Below are 19,782 nucleotides of genomic sequence, written 5' to 3'. Positions count from 1 at the left end.
TGCAGGTTCTTGTGCTTCTGACCATGTGCATACAGGTTCTTGTGCTCCTGACCGTGCATAAACTGAGTGGTAGAAAAGTGTAAATTGATTATGAGGAGCTCTCATCCCACTTATTGTCAATCATATCAACATAATTGACAGAGTAGTTACTGATTTCGGTGTTCACAACAAGGTGCAGGCAGATGACACAGATAAAATATAAAACAAAACTGTATAAAAGGCACATCTCAAGATTGATTGGGATGATGCCATGCTTGAAGATTTGGCACACGTAGCTTTGGGCAGGAAGGAACGTGTCTTTTTGAGTGATGAGTGAATAATCAGTTGATTTCTTTTTGAAAAACTGGAGACAGGTCTGGCACTTACCAGCCAGCAATGAGATGAAAAATGACACATCTTACATGCATTCATATCGCTCATGCTGGAATACATTACATGGTCAAATATGGCAACAAAAAAGGCAACAATAATGAGGGTATTTTAATGCCATCACATGTTTTCTAAATGAAACAGGGGCAATAAAATGCAAAATGTAGGCATAAAATAAGAAAATTATTTCATATTTCTTTTTTATTTAGACACATAACTTGTAAAAGTGTCAAATAAACCATTTGGGTTTTATTCTACTTCATGCAACAGCATCCCCAATTCATTGTTAGTTAATTTGATCTGCTTAGAACTTTTGACATGCTCCATGTCATTTAAACCAGCACTACCAGGAGCAGGCTACTGGGCTTTCTAAGGGGAAGTTACATGGTTTTATATATACCTTTGATATGGTTATATATACTTGTCAAGTAGTTTATTAGGAGCACTATACTAATACGGGGTAGGGCCTCCCTTTGCTATCAAAACAGCCTCAATTCTTTGTGGCATGAATTCCACAAGATGTTGGAAACATTCCTTTAAAATTCTGGTCCAAATGACATGACTGCATCATGCAGTTCCTGCAGATTTTTCAGGTGCATTTTCATGCTGCAAATTCAGATCAGTATGCACATTCAGTTCAAGGGATGCACATGGTCAGCAACAATACTCAAATAGGCTGTGGCATTCAAGCAATGATTGATTGGTATTAATGGGCCCAAAATGTGCAAAGAAAACATTCCCCACACCATTACATCACCTCCACCACCCTGGACTGTTGACACAAGGCAGGTTGGGTCCATGGATTCATGCTGTTGGCACCAAATTCTGTCCCTACCATCTGTGTGCCACAGCAGAAATCGAAATTCATCAGACCAGACTACATTTTTTCAGTCTTCAACTGTCCAGTTTTGGTGAGCCTGTGCCCACTGTGGCCTCATCTTTCTGTTCTTGGCTGACAGAAGTAGAACCTGATGTGGTCTTCTGCTGTTGTGGTCTTCTGCTGTCAAGGTTCGACGTGTTGTTCATTCTGAGATGATTTTCTGCTCAACACAATTGTACAGAGTGGTTATCTGAGTTAAGTAGCCTTTCTGTCAGCTCGAACCAGTATGGCCATTCTCCTTTCATCAGCTTTCAGCTTCTCATCAACAAGGCGTTTCTGTCACCATTCTGAATAAACTCTAGAGACTGTTGTGTGTGAAAATCCCAGGATACCAGCTCATACTGTCAACTTTTGCCTAATTTATGTTTTGCTTTGCTCTTTCAGGTGAGCCTGGTAAGCCAGGTTATGGTCAAGATGGTCATGATGGAGGAAGTGGTTTACCAGGTCTTCCTGGACAGCCTGGTGTTCCTGGACCTCCTGGCCCTGCTGGACCTCCTGGTTACTGTGACCCATCAGCATGCAACTTGAGCATGAGTACGGCTTCCCAGTCTCTCACAAACTATGACCTTAAAGGTCCGGCTGGTTACTGAGTTTCTTCTGGACACAAAAGACTGAGACAGAATGTTGTGTGTAGATCACTGCAATAGCACCAAAGGTCATGCTAACGTGGTAAAGTAAGAACATTCTTTTCCAACCAGCAGATCCTAACAACATCTGTAATAAATCAAAAATTTTCAAATTTTCAAATAGAGCATTGTTTTGAAAGTGCCCCATAACATACAATTTTAAATAATTGAAATTAAGTGTGTTGAATAATAAATTGGTAATTTATTATTTAATTTTTTTTTTTTTATTTATGTGTGGTCTATTACAAAAGGGCAATGGGGCTTGGTGACTTGTTTGAACCTCAGACTGGCTCTGGCTGCGGCCCATTTTGAAGTGATCAGGTCTGAAGTAGCAATAAACAACATGGAGCCCATTAGAGAGCTTACTTGCCACAGCACTACTTTTGGCTGTTTTATTCTGTTTATGATTCAGTTTATGTTGGTTTAAAAGGGTCCTTTTAAACCATCACCTTTAAAAGGTTAAAACAAGCTTACAAATGACAGCTATAGGTTTTTTGCTCCAAAGTATGGTGTGTAGGCATCAACACTTCAGAATGGACTATACTGAATCCAAAGCAAAATGTATTTGTTCACCAAAATCAGAGAATTGTTGACAGATTGATAAGTTCAGTTCATAATTTTTACTACTTTATCTACTGAAATTGCATGTTGCTACTGTAAAACTAAGTGATTTAACAGCAGCCAAATGTGTCACAATATATTATAACAATCATTAACATTAGCAACTTTACCTAGCAAGCTAGCTTAGCATGAAAGTTCAGTATCTTTCAGTATGAACGTTTCTGTTTACAACAATAGTCTTTATTAATTTGCATACTGGACCATGAGAGGCTCAAGCAGTTGAGCCCATTTTGTGAGATTATAATGTGTGTGTACACATAGGCCTTCCTGAATCAGTTCTTTTAAGGAAGTACTGAGAAAGTTTTAAATGGAAAAATGTGAATTTATCACTGTGGTAACAAAACTGACCAAAGACTAGTCTGTATAATGAGAATAAGCCATCCAAGATGAGTTGATTGTAATTACATTTTGAATGCATATCAATATTTTATTTTGTATTTTATATGTTATTTTGTAAAATATGATTAGGCAAGAACCCATGATAGTTATATATGATGCTTCTAAAGCTATGATATTTAACACCAGTAAACTGAATTATCAGTTAAAACAAGGTGACCTACTATCAGGGTTGCCTTTCCATCTGAGTGCTCTTTCATTTAATGTCTATAGAGATTTACAGAAACTGTTTTTGACATAAAATGGGAGTGACAATTTTAGAAGAAAATATAGTGTAAATTTTTGTTTTGAGCTGCACAGAGTAGGGACTGTTTTTCCTCTTTCTGCTGCATGGTTGTAAAGAAATACACATTTATACAATTTTTCAGTGTTTGTGTACTACTTGAAACAGCACTGAGTTATGAAAAATGGATGGTTATGAACTAAGATGGTAGTTGTAAAGGAGCTCATGGAGGTAGAGTACACATCCATTTGTGAGAGATCAAGACCAGGTCATTACCAAAAAAAACACTTGATAGGTGAACAAATCCACAACAATATCCAAAAGTCAATAGGCAAGGCAAAATACCAGAGATATCATCAAAATCAAAGGGCTTGGCAAAGGCAAAAATAAAATGAGACAAAGCAAGACAAGGTCATACACAAGCATATCAATCAAGAAAAACATGGCTCAGAACTTTAGAATTTGGTAGCCAAATACTGAAACTTTGACTGGAACCATGTTCTGTGGATGGTTATACAGAAAATATAATAATCACTACTGGTAAGTATGATTGAATATCTTTTGTTGTGGGGCTGTTTTTCCCCCCAAAGGTCCTGGGAACCTTGTTAGGAAACATGGTATCATAGACTCCATGAAGTACCAGAAAATTTCTAAATCTATATTTCTGAAATGAAAATCTGTCTGCCTCTGCCAAGACGTGTTTTGTGTGTAGACCGTTCAATGATGTTGAATGATTTTTTTTTTAAAATAAAAGAGGGTTTTTATTTCATAAGGTAAATTTACTTCAATTAAAGGGGTGATCTCTCATATTATAGTATGAAATTAATTAATTAACCATAAAAGCATTTATTTTTAAATTTTTTTAACCATCATTACTAAGGGAACCAATAATTGTGGAGCTGAATATACAGTACTGTGCAAAAGTCTTAGGCACGTGTAAAGAAATACTGTAAAGCCTAGGATGCATTCAAAAATACAGAAATTCAATGTTTTCTACACACACACACATAGTCACGTCATAATTTTCATAATTTTGCCTCTGTACACCACCACAATGTATTTGAAATGAAGCAATCAAGATGTGATTGAAGTGTAGACTTTCAGCTTTAATTCAAGGAGTTTAACAAAAATATTGCATTAACCGTTTAGGAATTACAGCCATTTTTGCAGCGTCCCTCCATTTTCACAGGCTCAAAAGTAATAAGTCAAACTAACAAACATAAATATTAGGATTATTTTTAATACTTGGATGCAAATCGTTTGCAGTGAATGACTGCCTGAAGTCTGGAACCCATGGACATCATCAAATACTGAGTTTCCTCTCTTGAGATGCTTTGCCAGGCCTTTATTGCAGCCGCCTTCAGTTGCTACTTATTTGTAGGTCTTTCTGCCTTCAGTTTGGTCTTTAATAGAAGAAAATTTCTTTGCCTTAAGAAGCTCTTGGGTTGCTATCACAGTACATTTTGGATCATTGTCCATCTGTATTGTGAAGCGCCGTCCTCAGTTTTGCAGCATTTGACTGAATATGAGCAGAAAGTATAGCTGTATACATTTCAGAATTCATCCTGCTACTTCTATTAGCAGTCACATCATCAATAAACACCAGTGACCCAGTTCCATTAGTAGCCATACATGCCCATGCCATAACACTGCCTCCACATGTTTGGTATGCTTGGATTATGAGCTCTTCCTTTCCTTCTCCATACTCTTCCCTTCCCCTCATTCTAGTACAATTTAATCTTGCATCAGAACCGGTCAGGCTTTTTTTTTTTTTTTTTTTAGAGGTTTTTTAGCGAAGTCTAATCTGGCCTTTCTGTTCCTTAGTGTTACCAGTGGTTTGCATTTTGAGGTAAACTGTCTGTATTTACATTCATGAAGGCGACTCTTGATTGTAGTGTTCTTGACTTGGCTATATGTATATACTGTAAATATTTTATATATATATATATATATATATATATATATATATATATATATATATATATATGACTGTATATATATTTATGATTGTGTGTGCATGGTGTGTGCAATGGACTGGAAGTTGTAGACCTGCCTCATGTATGTATACACAAATATGTGTTCAGCCTAGACTTACACACTGAGACTGTGTCTGAGTCCTGAACACTAATTCCATAAGGCTGTTCCATAACTGTGGGGCTATGCAAGAGAAAGCTCTGCCCCTGCTGTAGCCTGTAACATTTTGATCAAAGTAGGTGTTGCCATAAAAGATCAGAAGAAAGCTTACTTCTAGCTGCATGTGGTCCTAGTACAAGTACTTCTGTCCTGTCAGAATTAAGTAGAAGGAAGTGACTAAGCATCCAGTGTCTAATGTGTATCTCCTTTACACATTCCTCAAATTTTATTAAGCTGGCTTTGCTAAAAAATTTAACTGTGTGTCATCAGCATAACAGTAGAAACTAATACCATCTTTACGAATAATTTTACCCAGAGGTAAAAAAAGCAGTGGATCTAAAACAGAACCTTGTGGAACACCAAACTTTACCTTAATATGCATACAGAAGTCATCATTTACAACTACAAAATGATCAGTCAAATAAGACCTGAGTTAGGACAGGGCGGTTCCTTTAACTCCAACAACATTTTCAAGTCTATCAAGGAGAATAAGATGATAATATGCATAAAATGACCAGGGACAGCTTGTGCTTTAACATAGTTATTGTGCAAAAAATTTAAATTAAATAATGCTTTACAAATCATGTTTGTTTTTTTATCTGTATAAATTCTACAAGGTATGATCCTTTGTGTATTAACCAACAAGGGACATCTGTTGTTTTACATATTTACTGTGCAAAACATTTAAATTAAAAAAATTCAATTACAAATATTTAATTGTCAGTGTGACCTGGAAATAGCTGTGCAAAATCCCGTCAGTGGTCAAAGACGCTATCCTAAAGATGAAGAAAGGCAATGTGACTGGTCGGGACAATATCTGAAATCTGAAAATGCTTGGCGATTGGCAATTTGGAAGGGCAAGGGGGACATCAGCGTGTATAATTGTCTGTAACTCACCTCTTGTTTCGCACAATGTGCATGTTAGTGTGTGCAGTGCTAATTTGAGTATCCATCCAAAAAGGAGATGGACTCGTCAGAGCAAAATCTGCTTAGAAAAACCTGCTCTTATGCAGTCTACACCTTCTCATTATATGACATGGTATCATCCAGTGCACCTATAAATATACAAAAATTTTATTACTTAAAGTAGTTATTTCACACATTTATTTTAGGACACTTAATGTACATCAACCTCTGCATAGTTGATGCACAAATGGGAAAAATAGATACCTCCATGTTTGTCTTTTTTTGTTGTTAGCAGCAAGCTAGCCAGGTGCCAGGTTCACTAGGTGTGAAAAAATAAGTACACCCTATAATACATGTAGAACCACCATGAGCAACAATAACTCGAAGTAGATGTTTTCTGTAGGAGTTTATCAAACTCTCACATCGTTTTGGAGAAATTTCGGCCCAGTCTAGTTCATTGAGGGCAAATTTGAAAAAAATTTGAGGGCATATTTTATGCACAGCTCTCTTAAGATCCCACCACAGCATCACAATGGGGTCACAATGAGGTCTGGAATTTAACTTGGCCATTACAACACCTTGATTTTTTTCTTCTTTAGCCATACAGATGTCGATTTGCTGTTGTGCTTGGGATTATCTCGTCACTGGCGTGCTTAGTCCTGTTGCACGATCCAATTTTGGCCCAGCTTAAGCTGCTGGACAGATGGCCTCACAGTTGTCTCAACATGTAGCTACTTATGGCTGTGGTAGGCCGAACACAGACATATGGGATGCAGGAATGGTTGGAAAAAAGTGCTCTTTTATTCATTCATTGAAAGGAATGGATCAGCAATATCCTGAGGATAAGAGTGGCTCACCTTGCTGTGTATGCCATGCCTTTTTATACTCTCCTGAGATCTCCAGGACGATGAGGAGCTGCTGCCACAATCATTGGCTGCCAGCTGTGTGTGTTTCTGCAGCCCCACCTTGCAGCCATGTGCTCTCACAGTATCCACAACACTGGGATGCCTGCTGCTCTTTGGTCCAGCACACCAAGTCTGGTTGGCCTTTCTTGGTAAGATGTGAAGGGGGGAGGCTAAAGAGGAGAAATTAGGGACAAACCTCCAGAAAGGCTTGTACCTGCTTCTTCATGGCAGGTGGACGATACCCTTTTAGTGCATCAATTTTCTTCTCCTGGGGCTTCAGTAGTCCCTGGCCGATGTGGTATACCAGGTGTTGTGCCTCAGTCAGCCCAAGGTGGCATTTCCATGGTTTCGCTGTCAGCCCTGCCTTCTGGAGCTCCCCCAGGACCTTAATAAGATGGCGTACGTGGTCCAAACAGGTGGTGGATTGGATGACAACATCATCCGGGTATGCAGCCATGAACTGTTGGTGGGGGTGTAGTATGATGTCCAGCCACTGGAACATCATGGGCACGCCATGTACCTCGAAGGGGAGAACTCGGTACTGAACCCAGCTCTCCCCAGCCACTCCACCAGGTCATCCACTCGGGTGAGGGGGTAGCTATCAAAGTTTGAGACCTGGTTCAGTTTCCAGAAATCATTGCATAGCCTGAGAGTCCCATTGGGCTTCGGGACCACCACAATGGGACTGGACCAGGGGCTGGCAGACTCCTCAATGATGCCATCCTGTAGCATCCAGTTGTACCACCACTCCCAGAGGAGTTTTGCTTTTATATTGGACCAGATGCGTCATCCCGGGTGTTGAGGCAAAGACATTGGCAAACCGATCCACTAGGTCCATGAGCTCCTGGCACTGTGAGGGGGTGAGTTCTTTTCCCTTCCGAGGTATGCTCCGCGGGGTCTGAAGAGAGAGTGGCAAACACCAAAACTGTTGGGCAGGCTCAATCCATTTTTTTTAAACAAAGGAATATGGTAAGATTGGGTGTCTGCACACTTGCTGTGCTGTTGCAGGCGATAATTGCTGTCCAGGCGCCTTGCTAATGGGCCAGGAACTTGCAATTGGCACTCGGTAGCAGGAAGAGCACTCGGTCACCCGGCTGGAACTCTCGAGGCTGGGCTGGCTAGTTGTATGTCCGTTGCTGTTCCACCTGAGCTTCGTCCATACGTTGTTGGATGATGGGTGCCACTTGGTTGATCCGCTCCTGCATGTCTCAGACGTATTTGACCAGAGTGTGGAATGGCGAGGATTGTTCCTCCCATGGCTCTTTGGCCACATCCAGCAATCCTTGTGGCCACATTCCGAAGAGGAGCTAAAAGGGAGTGGGGGTCTGTGGTGTTTCTCAAACTGCAAAGAGGATGTTAGGTAGGAGAAGGTCCCAATTCCGCCATTCCTCACCTACCACCCGCCACAACATCCATTTGAGGGTCTTGTTGAACGTTTCCACCAAGCCTCAGATGACCACCTAATGGATATGAATGGGCCAGGCTCATGAGTAGCTGGGTCTTTGCTCAGGAGACCACTAGCAGGTTGCAGACTTGGCCAAGTCGCTCTGTGTGGTAATAAAGGAGTCCCCCTCAGACCAGAAAATAGGAGGCAGGTAATCTTTAGTCTGGGTCTTGGTCCACCCCCTCCACTTGTCACATGTGGCCACAACAGTGTTTTAGATGGTCATTTTCCTTTTGTTCACGCCCAAAGTTGCCCTTGTAAGTCACCTGGTGAAACACAGATGACAGTAAGTTAGGGTGTGTGTGTGACTCACCTTCCGATCCGGCTTCAATGCTGTCTTCTTCCTGGGCCAGGTAGGCCGGCTGGACCTGGGGCTGGCTTGGTCGAGGTCCAGGTGTTGCCAGGCCCCTGTGACTTTGGTGGTGGTACTTTAGGCTGTAGAGAACCCTAGCCGGTCTCTTCTGAGTAACAGGGGCACCAGTAGCTTGGGGATCAGGCCCACCAGCAGGGTCCAGTCTCTGGAGTGATCCCTGACCCAGAACTCAGCAGCGGGGACCTCCCTGATGTCTCCGTGCACGCAGGAGACCGAGACGGTCCCGCACACCTTGGCCGCACAGGGCAGGATCGCTGGACAAGTGAGAGTTACGGTGCTCCCAGAGTCTAGGAGGGCCAGGACAGGCATGCCATCTACCTCAATGGAGAAGGTGGGAGCATGGGGTGGGGCTGTGGTGTGGAGGGTGCATCCTGCCCGCCAGGCTTATTGGTGTGTGCTGGGGGCAACGGGTCCGGCTCAGTAGGCATAGACTCTTCGAGTGGTGAAACGAAGGCAGGATGGCTCGTCACAATTCTCGTCTCCCCACTGTTACCAGGGTGAGGGAGCTGGGCTGTGAAGCTCCTGCGAGGACTGGGGCTGATTTCCCTCCAGTGTTCTCTGCTGATTGCTAGGGTGGCAAGGGCACACTCCAGGCCTCCTACCATCTCTCTGGGGCTGCTGGGTGCTTGCATGCTAACTGCCTTTCATTCTTTGGGTGGCAGAGCCCTCAGGAACTTATCCGTTACCACCCTCTCGATGACCTCGGTGACTGTATGTTTCTCTGGTTGCAGACACCTTTTGGCAATGAAGAGTAGGGCATCCATTTGGGCCCGAGGGGTGACTCCAGGCTTTTGGCCCACTGGTGGAATTCTGCTGCAATGTTGGTGAGAGCCAGGATCTCGCTTTTCAGGATCTCATAGTCGGCCGCTTCTGCTGGAGAGTGCACATAGGAGGCCAATTGGGCCTCCCCAGAGAGGAAGGGAGTGAGGATATGGGCCCATTCCTCCTCCAGCCAGCCTTCCCTTAGAGTGACTTGCTCAAATGTGAGGAGGTATGCTTCAGCATCGTCTTTGGTAGTCAATTTTTTAATTAGGCATCTCGGCAGGGGTCGGGGAGAGGGATAGTGGTAGCAGTGTTGCTTCCTCTAAGGGCCAGCAGCTCTTCAGTTGCAGTGTGTAGGCTCTGGGACCATTGGGTTGGGTCCATGCTCACGCCTGCACCACAAAGTTGAGGCTGTGGCGGGCCAAACACAGACACATGGGAGGCAGGAATTGTGGAAAAAATGTGATCTTTTATTTATTCCTTGAGTGTTAGTTGGGAAAGGTGCAAGGTGAGGCTAGAAGGGTGAGGTGTCACAGTTGCCTCGTCTTGGGGGGTGGCGTCAGGTGGGACCCAGGGAGCTTCTCAGGCTGCCAGGTTGCTGACTGTTGATACGTCGCTGAAGGGGAGCATAGTTTTCTTTGCTGTTGTCCATCTCTAAGGGAGAGAGGGAGAGGAAGGGATCAGCAATATCATGAGGATAAGACTGGCTCACCTTGATGTGTTCGCTGCACCATTTTATACTCTCCTACATTTTGCCAAACATGGCACTGTGCATGATGACCAAACATCTCCACCTTGGTTTCATCAGTCCAAAGGATATTGTTACAGAACTTTTGTGGTTTGTTCGGATGCAATTTTGCAAACTCCATATTCTTTTTGAAGAGATGGGACTTCTTCCTAACAACCCTTCCCTGAAAGCCATACGTGTTTGGTCTTTTTCTGATTGTGCTGTCGTGATCATAAATATTTAATGTGCTTACAGAGGTCAGTAGGTTACATGATGTAACTCTTTTTTTTAATATATCTATGAGCATTAAACAGTCTGACATTGGACTGAATTTTGCTGAGACCCCCACTCCTGTGAAGATTGGCAACTGTCTTGATAAGCAGTAACAATTGCATCACTGAGGTTATGGCTGATGTCTTTTCTTCTTGGAATAATGTAGACACACACATCTGAGTGCTCCAGAACACCAAACTGCTAAATGTTATGCTTTTGTAGAGGTAGTCACACTTCTTGGTGATTAACTAATCTTGTACATTTCATTAGCAACACCTGGCTGCTAATTACTTTCTTAATGATTGTGGAAGTAGAAGGGTGTACTTATTTTTTCCCACCTGGTTTCTGAATGTTGGTTTACTTTTTTGGTAAAAAAAAAAAAAAAAAAGACTACTGCGACAGCCACCTGGGTGCTGAACGGATAGCGCCACTTCAGCACCACCAATGTTGTGGATAGCACAAGAGCACATGGCTGCAAGGTGGGGTGGCAAAACCACACACAGCTGGACTCCAATGATTGTGGTGGCGGGTCATCACCCTCATGGAGAAACCAGGACAGTATAAAATGCTTTTCTTTCCCTCGCGTGAAAAGACTGACAACAGCGATGCACCGAGAGACTGCACCCTGACGACCAAAGGAGCACCCGTGGTCTCGCCTTGACACCATTCATCCCCATGCCACAAGACAGGATGACTGTGATGCCTCACCTTTCCATTCTCAACCTGCACCATTCTCACCTTCTTCCCACTAAAAAAATTGAATAAAAGAGCACCTTTATTCCTACTAACCCAGACTCATGTGAAAGTGAAAGTGAAGTGACATGTGGCCAAGTATGGTGACCCATACTCAGAATTTGTGCTCTGCATTTAACCCATCCAAGTGCACACACACAGTAGTGAACACACACCTGGAGCAGTGGGCAGCCTTTTTTCGCTGTGGTGCCCAGGGAGCAGTTGGGGGTTCGGTGCCTTGCTCAAGGGTCTCACCTCAGTTGAGGTATTGAGGGTGGAAGAGAGCGATGGTCATTCACTCCCCCACCTACAATCCCTTCCGGACCCGAGACTGAAACCCTCAACCTTCAGGTTCACCTTCGGGTTACAAGTCTGACTCTCTAACCATTATGCCTGTGTGTCTATGTTCAGCCCACTGCAGCCTCGAGTTGCTACAGTGGTGTAGAATGTGAGCCTGAGCACAGACCCAACACCCACGCCTCCCATGCAACCCATGGTTAAGCATCTCCTGGAGACCAGCATCCAGCAACAAACCGTGACCCCGGAGCTGGCACTGGGGCTCTGCACAGACACTGAGATGCTTCTGTCTCTCCTCAAACTCAACACCACTGCTGCCATCCCTCTTCCTAACCCCTGCCCCATTCCTCACTGGGGAGGCCCAGCTCACCTACTATGCACTCACACTGGGGGAAGCGGCTGACTATGAGATATTGAGGGAAGAAATCCTGGTGCACTCTGGATGTCCTCTGTCAATGTGGCGGCAGAGTTCCATCTGTGGACGTACAAACCCGGTGCCACCTCCCGGCCCCAAATGGATGCCCTGCTTAACACCATCAAGCGCTGGCTACAGCCAGAGAAGCACACCCCGACTGAGGTAGTTGAGAAAGTGGCCAAGGATAAGTTTCTGAGGGCTGTGCTGCCTGAAGATCACAAGGCAGTTGGCATGCGAGCCCCCGTCAGCCCCAGAGAGATGATGGAAGCCCTGGAGTTTGCTCTAGCCACCTTGGCAATCAGCATGGAAGAAAGGAGATACTATTTCCCAGCTGCCTGCAGAGACCATTTGCCCCAATGCCCCGAACCAGCTGGCGATGGTTAGAGAGAAAGGCCAAGCAGTCCCGCCTATGCCTCAGCCCCTGATGAGCCCATGCCTACTGAGCCAGCCCCATCACCTCCAGAGCAGGCCAATAAGTCTTGGCTAACCAGATGTGCCCTGCACACTTCCTCCCTACTGCAAGCTCCCACTATTACTGTGGAGGTAGGTGGCACACCTGTTCCAGCCCTTCTGGACTTTAGCCACATGTGGATCCCCAAGGACCTTCTGACCAACCAAGGTATGCCCTTTATTTCCCATTTAATGTCTGATCTGTGCCAGCCGTTGCAGGTGAAACACCTGAGGATGTCCATCTACCACCCATAGACTGATGGCTTGGTTGAAAGTTTCAACCAGACACTCAAATGAACGTTGCACAGTGGTAGATGAGGAAGGGAGGAACTGGGACCTCCTTCTACCCTATGTCTTTTTTGCTGTGAGAGAAACACCCCAGGTATCTATGGGGTTCTGCACCTTCAGTGATTACAGCCAAGACATGCAGGAGTGGATCGATTCAGTGGCCCCATTGTTCGACAGCACATGGAGGATGCCCAGGCAGAACAGCAGCGGATACACAATTGGCCAGGGTAGCCCTGAGAGTTCCAGCCGGGTGACCGCATGCTCCTCCTACTCCCAAGCACCAACTGTAAATTCCTGGCCTGCTGGCAAGGCCTGTGCACGGTCTTTGAGCAGGTGGGCCCCACGAATTACCACCTGCAACAGACCGGTAATTGCGCAGACACACAAATCTACCATATCAACCTGCTAAAAAATGGATTGAGCCTGCCCCAGTGCTATCTGCTTTTGCCAGTCTCTCCCCAAAGCGCACAGTGACAAGAGCTGACAGGGTTAGTGGACCAGGTCACTGACATCTTTTCCACAACCCCAAAGATGATGCATCTGGTCCAGCATGAGATCAAAACCCCACCAGGAGTTGTTGTATGACAGCGGCCCTACTGTCCCCCTGGAGCCCAGCACCATGCTATTACCTGGATGATGTTGACAACCACTCCAGCACCTGGTCAGACCACCTCTCAGAGAGGTCTTGGGGGGAGCTATGTAAGGCAGGGCTGACGGGCAATCCACGAAAATGCCACCTGCCACAGTCTACATGCCTTTTTGGGGTTGGCAGTTTACTACCGGAGGTTTGTCCCTAACTTCTCTTTAGCCTCCCTTCTCTCAAATCTCACCAGGAAAGGCCAACCAGACCGGGTGTGCTGATCAGACGAGGCAGAACAGGCCTTCCAGGCCCTAAATAAGGCCCTCACCAGCTCCCCATTCACAGTCCACACTGACACATCTGAGACTAGGCTGGGCACCAAGCTCTTGCAAATGTTTGCTGGGGAGGAACATCCGGGCCCATATGTCAGCAGGAAGCGGTACTGTGATGGCGGGCCTGCAGCCCCCGGACTAAAGACAGTGCATGATCCTCACACAACTGCCACTTGAAAACCGAAATAGTGGTGATTGTATTTAGGAATGCAACACATCAGTAAGCTGCATAAGCTCTCATAGACTTAGCAATTGTTTTGTGTGTGTGTGTGTGTGTGTGTGTGAGTGGGTGGGGGTGTAGGCGGGAAGGGCGCTGGTAGGAGTAGAGGACCAGAGAGGTGTTCTGTGTTTGACTGCTTTTGCCTGCAAGTTACCCGGATGTTATTTTGAACCTGAATATGAAAAACAGAATGATTAGTGAGTCTGAATGCTTTTTTCATATTAAATTTGAAACATTCAGTTACGTACCTGTAACATGGGGGTCGACAATAGAGTTGGGGATGCAAATGCAAGGCTTTTATTACAAACGTGGTCAAAACAGGCAGGGTCGACCACCAGCAAACAGTATAGACAAAGGTAGAGACAAAAGAGTAATCCGAAACACAGGCAATGGTCAGGGCAGGCAGCAAACAATTAAAAACAAGGAGAACAGTCCAAGGGTCAAAACACAGGTAAACTAGGAGACACAGAAACACGGAAACTAGGAACGGCTATAAACACACAATAATCAGCCAACTAGGAGCGTGGGTGAGCAACTCTTATACAGGACAAGGAGAACACATGACAAAACCAACCAATGAGAACATGACACATGAAACCAAGGAACCAATCAGAACATGACACACAAACAAGGGTAGCACATGGTAAGATCACATGAGGGGCAAGGAACACATGGGAAATGGAGTCCAGAAGACAAGGGCAAGAGTCCGGGGTGGAGTGCCCTCTAGTGGAGTTCATGGGCGCTCCAGCTGGTGATCGTAACAGTACCCTTGTGTACTTTTGTATTCATTCATTATTCTATCTTCGAACTGAAACAAAAAACAAAAACAAATGGTTTTATGATTTTCAAAAATGCTGTAATCAATGTGTTAATGAATAACTGTTTCTTTTTTCAAAATATTTGGAAATGTAAATTTAATATGATCTCTTATTTGTTATTTGTTAAATTAATGTGCTAAAATCATAAAATACAAAAAAGAAAATGTAATAATGAAAAATATTGATTCTACTCATTTTCAAGGGTATGTCTCTGAGCTATGCTGTTTGTACCATGTACAATTCAGGCCTTTATCCTCAGCTAGATTTTTCCAGTGAAAATATGAATGCCTACAATTTGGGATCATGGCTTCATTTCAGCCATATTCTGGTGTCTCTGAAGATATGTTGTTTTCTCAAGATCACAATTTATTTTTCTCATGATGTTGAAATACATGATTAGGTATACATGATGTAAATCACAGATGAGTGCATCCATTTTTACTTTAATCAGGGTCTGTCTTGAGACATTCACATTTTATTAAGGTGAGCCATGGATAGCTGGTGCAGTGGTAGCGTTATTGTCTTACACCTCTGAACTCTTGGGTTCACTCCTGACCTCGGTTAACTGTGTTTGACTAGGTTTTGCCCAAATTTTTCCTTCGGGATCAATAAAGTACATCAATCTATCTAGCCTTATGTTTGTCAGTGCTAGACAATTTTCAAATTAGTGTCCATCACTTGAGAAGGTGACTCATAAATCTGTAACTACACCGTCGTGGACAAAGTAGTGATCAGTTTCATTGCCAGCCAATCTGAGGGACTGGGACGGGTTACTGCCTGATGATTGAGATAGGCTGCCTAAATGCTTTGCAGCTCACAAGACAAATGGTGATGAAAATATTTAGAAATAGGAGGTAATTACTGCAGAATACCAATATAAGACAGTGTGCCACTGACCACAACAATGTAAAGCTAGTATGCTACTGCTAAGTGATCTCAAAAAAAGAACTTGTTATTATTTTTATTTTTAATCATTTTAATCGTCATTTTAATCAAGTCATTTTGAGTTATTTTTCTTATGATTTCATGAGAAAAATAACTCAAAATGACGATTAAAAATGTGCATAATAATTGATGTGGTGAAGTTTTCTGTAAGGAGACATTTATTTAACATTTATGGAAAGAGTCTAAAGTCTAGGTGCTTTGTAAAAATCAGTAGGTTTCCCTAAAAGGAAATTAGTTCCTGTTACCGATTATATTATAGCCTAAGCCTAAGCTTTTTTCTCTTTCTCTCGAAGTAAATGAGACAAATAAATGCAGTTTATCACGTTAGTGGGAAACTGGAAAACATACATACTGAACAGCCATAACATTAAAACCAATGACAGATGAAGTGAATAATATTATCTCATTACAATTGCACCTCTGAAGGGGTGGGATATATTAGACAGTATGTGAACAATCAGTTCTCAAAGTTGATGTGTTGGAAATAGGAAAAATGGGCAAGTGTAAGGATCTGAGCAACTTTGACAAGGACTAAATTGTGATGGCTAGATGACTGGGTCAGAGCATATCCAAAACGGCAGGCGTTGTGGGGTGATCCCGGTATGCAGTGGGTAGTACCTGCCAAAAGTGGTCTAAAGAAGGACAACCAGACTTTTTTAGACTCTTTCCAGCAACATGAACATGGGCGCCCAAGGCTCACTGATGTGCATGAGGAGCAAAGGCTACCCCATCTTGTCTGATCTCACAGAAGAGCTACTATAGTACAAATTGCTGAATAAGTTAATGCTGGCTGTGATAGAAAGGTGTCAGAACACACAGTGCATCGCAGCTTGCTGCGTATGGGGCTGCGTAGCCGCAGACCGGTCACAATGCTCATGCTGACCCCTGTCCACCTCTGAAAGTGCCTACAATGGCCATGATAGCATCAGAACTGGCCCATGGAGCAATGGAAGAAGGTGGCCTGGTCTGATGAATCACATTTTCTTTTACATCATTTGGATGGCTGGGTGTGTGTGTCACTTACCTGGGGAATAGATGGCACCAGGAAGCACTATGGGAAGAAGACAAGCTGACAGAGGAAGTGTGATGCCCTGGGTAATGTTCTGCTGGGAAATATTCGGTCCGGGCATTCATGTGAATGTTACTTTGACATGTACCACCTACCTAAACATTGTTGCAGATCGGCTACACCCCTTCATGGCAACAGTATTCCCTAATGGCAGTGGCCTCTTTCAGCAGTATAATATGCCCTGCCACACTGCAAAAATTGTTCAGGAATGGTTTGAGGAAGACAAAGAGTTCAAGGTGTTAACTTGGCCTCCAAAGTCCTCAGATTTCAATCCAATCGAACATCTGTGGGATATGCTGGACAAAAAAGTCAACCTTGTAACTTACAGGACTTAAAGGGTCTGCTGCTAAAGTCTTGGTGCCAGATACCACAGCACACTGTCAGAGGTCTTGTGGAGTCCATGCCTCGACGGGTCAGAGCTGTTTATATAAGTTATTATATATATGTTTAAAAGGTTCAGAATTCAGAATGCCAGAATTTTTTGCCAACAAAAAAATGAAATAATGAAGAAATAGAGTTTTTATTCAATCTTAAGCCATGGATCAATCAACTAGAAAAAAGCAGATAGGAAGGCTTAGCCCACCACCTATTTAGGCTATAAATTTGAGTCTACAGAGGCATCCAGCATTTTGAAATACCCATGATACCATATCGCATTGCCACCTGACTTGCAAACCCAATTATATTTGTGGCTACCCATGAACAGTCCTTTCGGATTGTTCTCATTTTATTAAGGTGAAATTCCTTAGCTGAAGCCCTGAGGTAAAAGGAGGGAGGGGTCATCTGACACACTCATACACCCACCTTAAGTGACATGTTACCAAAACTCACTATGTCATCCGTGCCTTGAGTAAAAATCACTACACAAAAAAAATCACTGTTCATTTGAGTCAGGGTGCCGGATATAGCAGGTAATCTCAGGATCTTAGGCAAACACAGGTTCTCAAAGATAGTTACTCATCTAGGAGCTAATGATATATGCCTTCATCAGTCAGAGGTTACTAAGAGTAACATTAGTTACCTTGCGGAACACCAAACTTTTCCTTAGTATGCGTAGAGAAGTCACCATTTACATCTACAAACCAGGAGAGGGCCGTTCCCTTAATGCCTACAACATTTTCTGGCTGGCCCTAACAGACTAATTGTTAATGTTGGATGGGTCTTTGTGGCCTTTCTTTGTTTCAGCCACTGCTGCTGCATCCAGAGGTCCTAAGGAATTTTTATGGCAGTGCTGGCCTAAACCTTAGGAATGAGTTTGGTGGTTAGGGTCATCTTATGGTCCAATGAGAAGTCCTTCCTCATGTGGATGTGGGTGATGGGGGGTTTCCTTCCCTGCCCTGTAAGAGGTGTCTAGCAGTTGTCTTAGCAGCTTATCTGATGGTGTCAGGCATTTGTTTATGTTTGTTCACTATTATCCAATCATAATATGGCAAACCTTTCTCCACCCTGGCAATTAGAAAGGTGCCCTGTTATAAACCGGGCCCTGGAATGCCATCTTAACTGCTGTTCACTACATAAGCATTGACCCAGTCATAGGTGTGTATCTTTTCTATTATTGGGGATAATAGATCAGAGACAGAAAAGTCGAGTCTGATGTGTTAATGTGTGATATACGCAATTGTGCCGGGTTGCTGTGCAAATAGATGGAAAGTGATAACTCGGTTTGCTTCCCTACTGTTAACTTGCAGTAACGGAGAATTTAAAGTTGGTCCTGTCAGGATGAAGGAATCTCCTCACAGTGTGGTAGGGATAGAATTGTGCATGTTCCTCATTTTCTTCCTAGAAGGCCTTATGTTATAGTGAAGTTGATTACAGGTGTGTGTTCCATTGCCAATTCAACTACGCTATCCCTGGCTTAACCATTATACTAGTGAACCTATGCTTGTCCATTTGTGTCTGCTCACAGAGTAGTTTTGAAAGATATGTCTGTAATGCTGTGTCAGTGTCCAACTGTGTTTTGAATGTTAAGTTTTGTTTTAAAACTACAAATTTTGTGTAACCAACAGCAAAGAAACCCTGAGATTTTAAGCATCTTACCTTAAAGTGGGCTATAAGTTGTGTTTGTTATTTGCGTAGTGTTGAAATGCACCGACATTTCATGTGAAGTGCTTAAACTGCATGCATCAAACAGTGTGTTAATGAACTACTGTTTGTCTTGGTTGCCATAGCTATGATCAGGCACAGAAGTCCTAGGAGAGTCTTCCGGGGTAGCTCTGAACTGCGCATGTGCAGTCTGCCGATGCCATATTGTAAACAAACTCTCAGGTGTAGTTACTCTAAGCAGTAGTGTTTACATTGAGGTCTATGCTAAAACCATTAGTCTCAAAGGTTAGTGATTAGCGATTAGCATGTTGTGGCTTGCAGCAATTGCATACAGCTGGTGTTTTGGGCAATGTTAAAGTGGTTACCCCTCATATGTCTCTCTCATTTTCCTTCTAGTGTTCATTCCACTAGAAGGAAAATACTTACCCACAATTACATATTGTGTTAAATTAAATTTAATAAAGCTATTAAATTTAACTGGAACAGTGTAGATATGTTCCCATCAAGTTAAAGTCACACAATCATTACTTCATATTTAAGGGCACCCTTGTGTCCTTGTTTGGCCACTTGGACAGGAACAACCCGCCTAAGACCCAGCAATAGGGGACACTACTATCTCTCACTATGAGTTTCAAACTAACCAGAGACAGCTATCTTCACTTTAAGTTTATTTCCCATATATAGTTGTACATCAACTGTAAACGATTCTATACTATAGTTGATTCTATAAGCATAATGGCAGCAGAGCCTATTTGTGGACTTTATCCACTTGTCAATTGAGCCTTCCCTTAATCATACTTCCTGTCCTTCCCTGCCTTCTGCTATCGCAACTGTCCCATTTTAGAGACCAAGCCTGTTGAAACCATCAATAGACTCAAAAAAAGAAGAGCATCCCATGAAAATTGTTGTAAAGTTTAAACTTAATCACCCCCTCATTTATTTAGCCTAAATCTAG

General features: G+C 43.3%; 2 protein-coding genes across 3 annotated transcripts in view; one reads left to right on the top strand and one right to left on the bottom strand.

The window, feature by feature from the left end:
• The window catches only part of col9a1b (collagen, type IX, alpha 1b), a 33,712-nt gene extending 30,458 nt beyond the window's left edge, over positions 1-3,254 (top strand). Inside the window, exon 32 of the mRNA XM_026942879.3 lies at positions 1,634-3,254. Coding sequence (XP_026798680.1) covers positions 1,634-1,839 — 206 coding nt within the window. The 3' untranslated portion in view covers positions 1,840-3,254. The remainder of the gene's footprint in view (positions 1-1,633) is intronic.
• Positions 3,255-14,317: 11,063 nt separating this feature from the next.
• LOC113544364 (collagen alpha-1(XIX) chain) overlaps positions 14,318-19,782 on the bottom strand; it is a 270,413-nt gene continuing 264,948 nt past the window's right edge. Inside the window, exon 57 of one of the 2 annotated variants that reach the window (XM_053230917.1) lies at positions 14,318-14,760. Coding sequence is in view for 1 of the 2 variants with exons in the window: in XM_053230913.1 (XP_053086888.1) it covers positions 14,750-14,760 (11 nt within the window). In the remaining variant the exon portion in view is untranslated. The remainder of the gene's footprint in view (positions 14,761-19,782) is intronic. The other variant, XM_053230913.1, reaches the window with a different exon arrangement.

The sequence above is a fragment of the Pangasianodon hypophthalmus genome, chromosome 28 (genome assembly GCF_027358585.1).
Source record: "Pangasianodon hypophthalmus isolate fPanHyp1 chromosome 28, fPanHyp1.pri, whole genome shotgun sequence".
Taxonomy (NCBI): domain Eukaryota; kingdom Metazoa; phylum Chordata; class Actinopteri; order Siluriformes; family Pangasiidae; genus Pangasianodon; species Pangasianodon hypophthalmus.
This window is presented reverse-complemented; position numbering and strand designations above follow the sequence as displayed.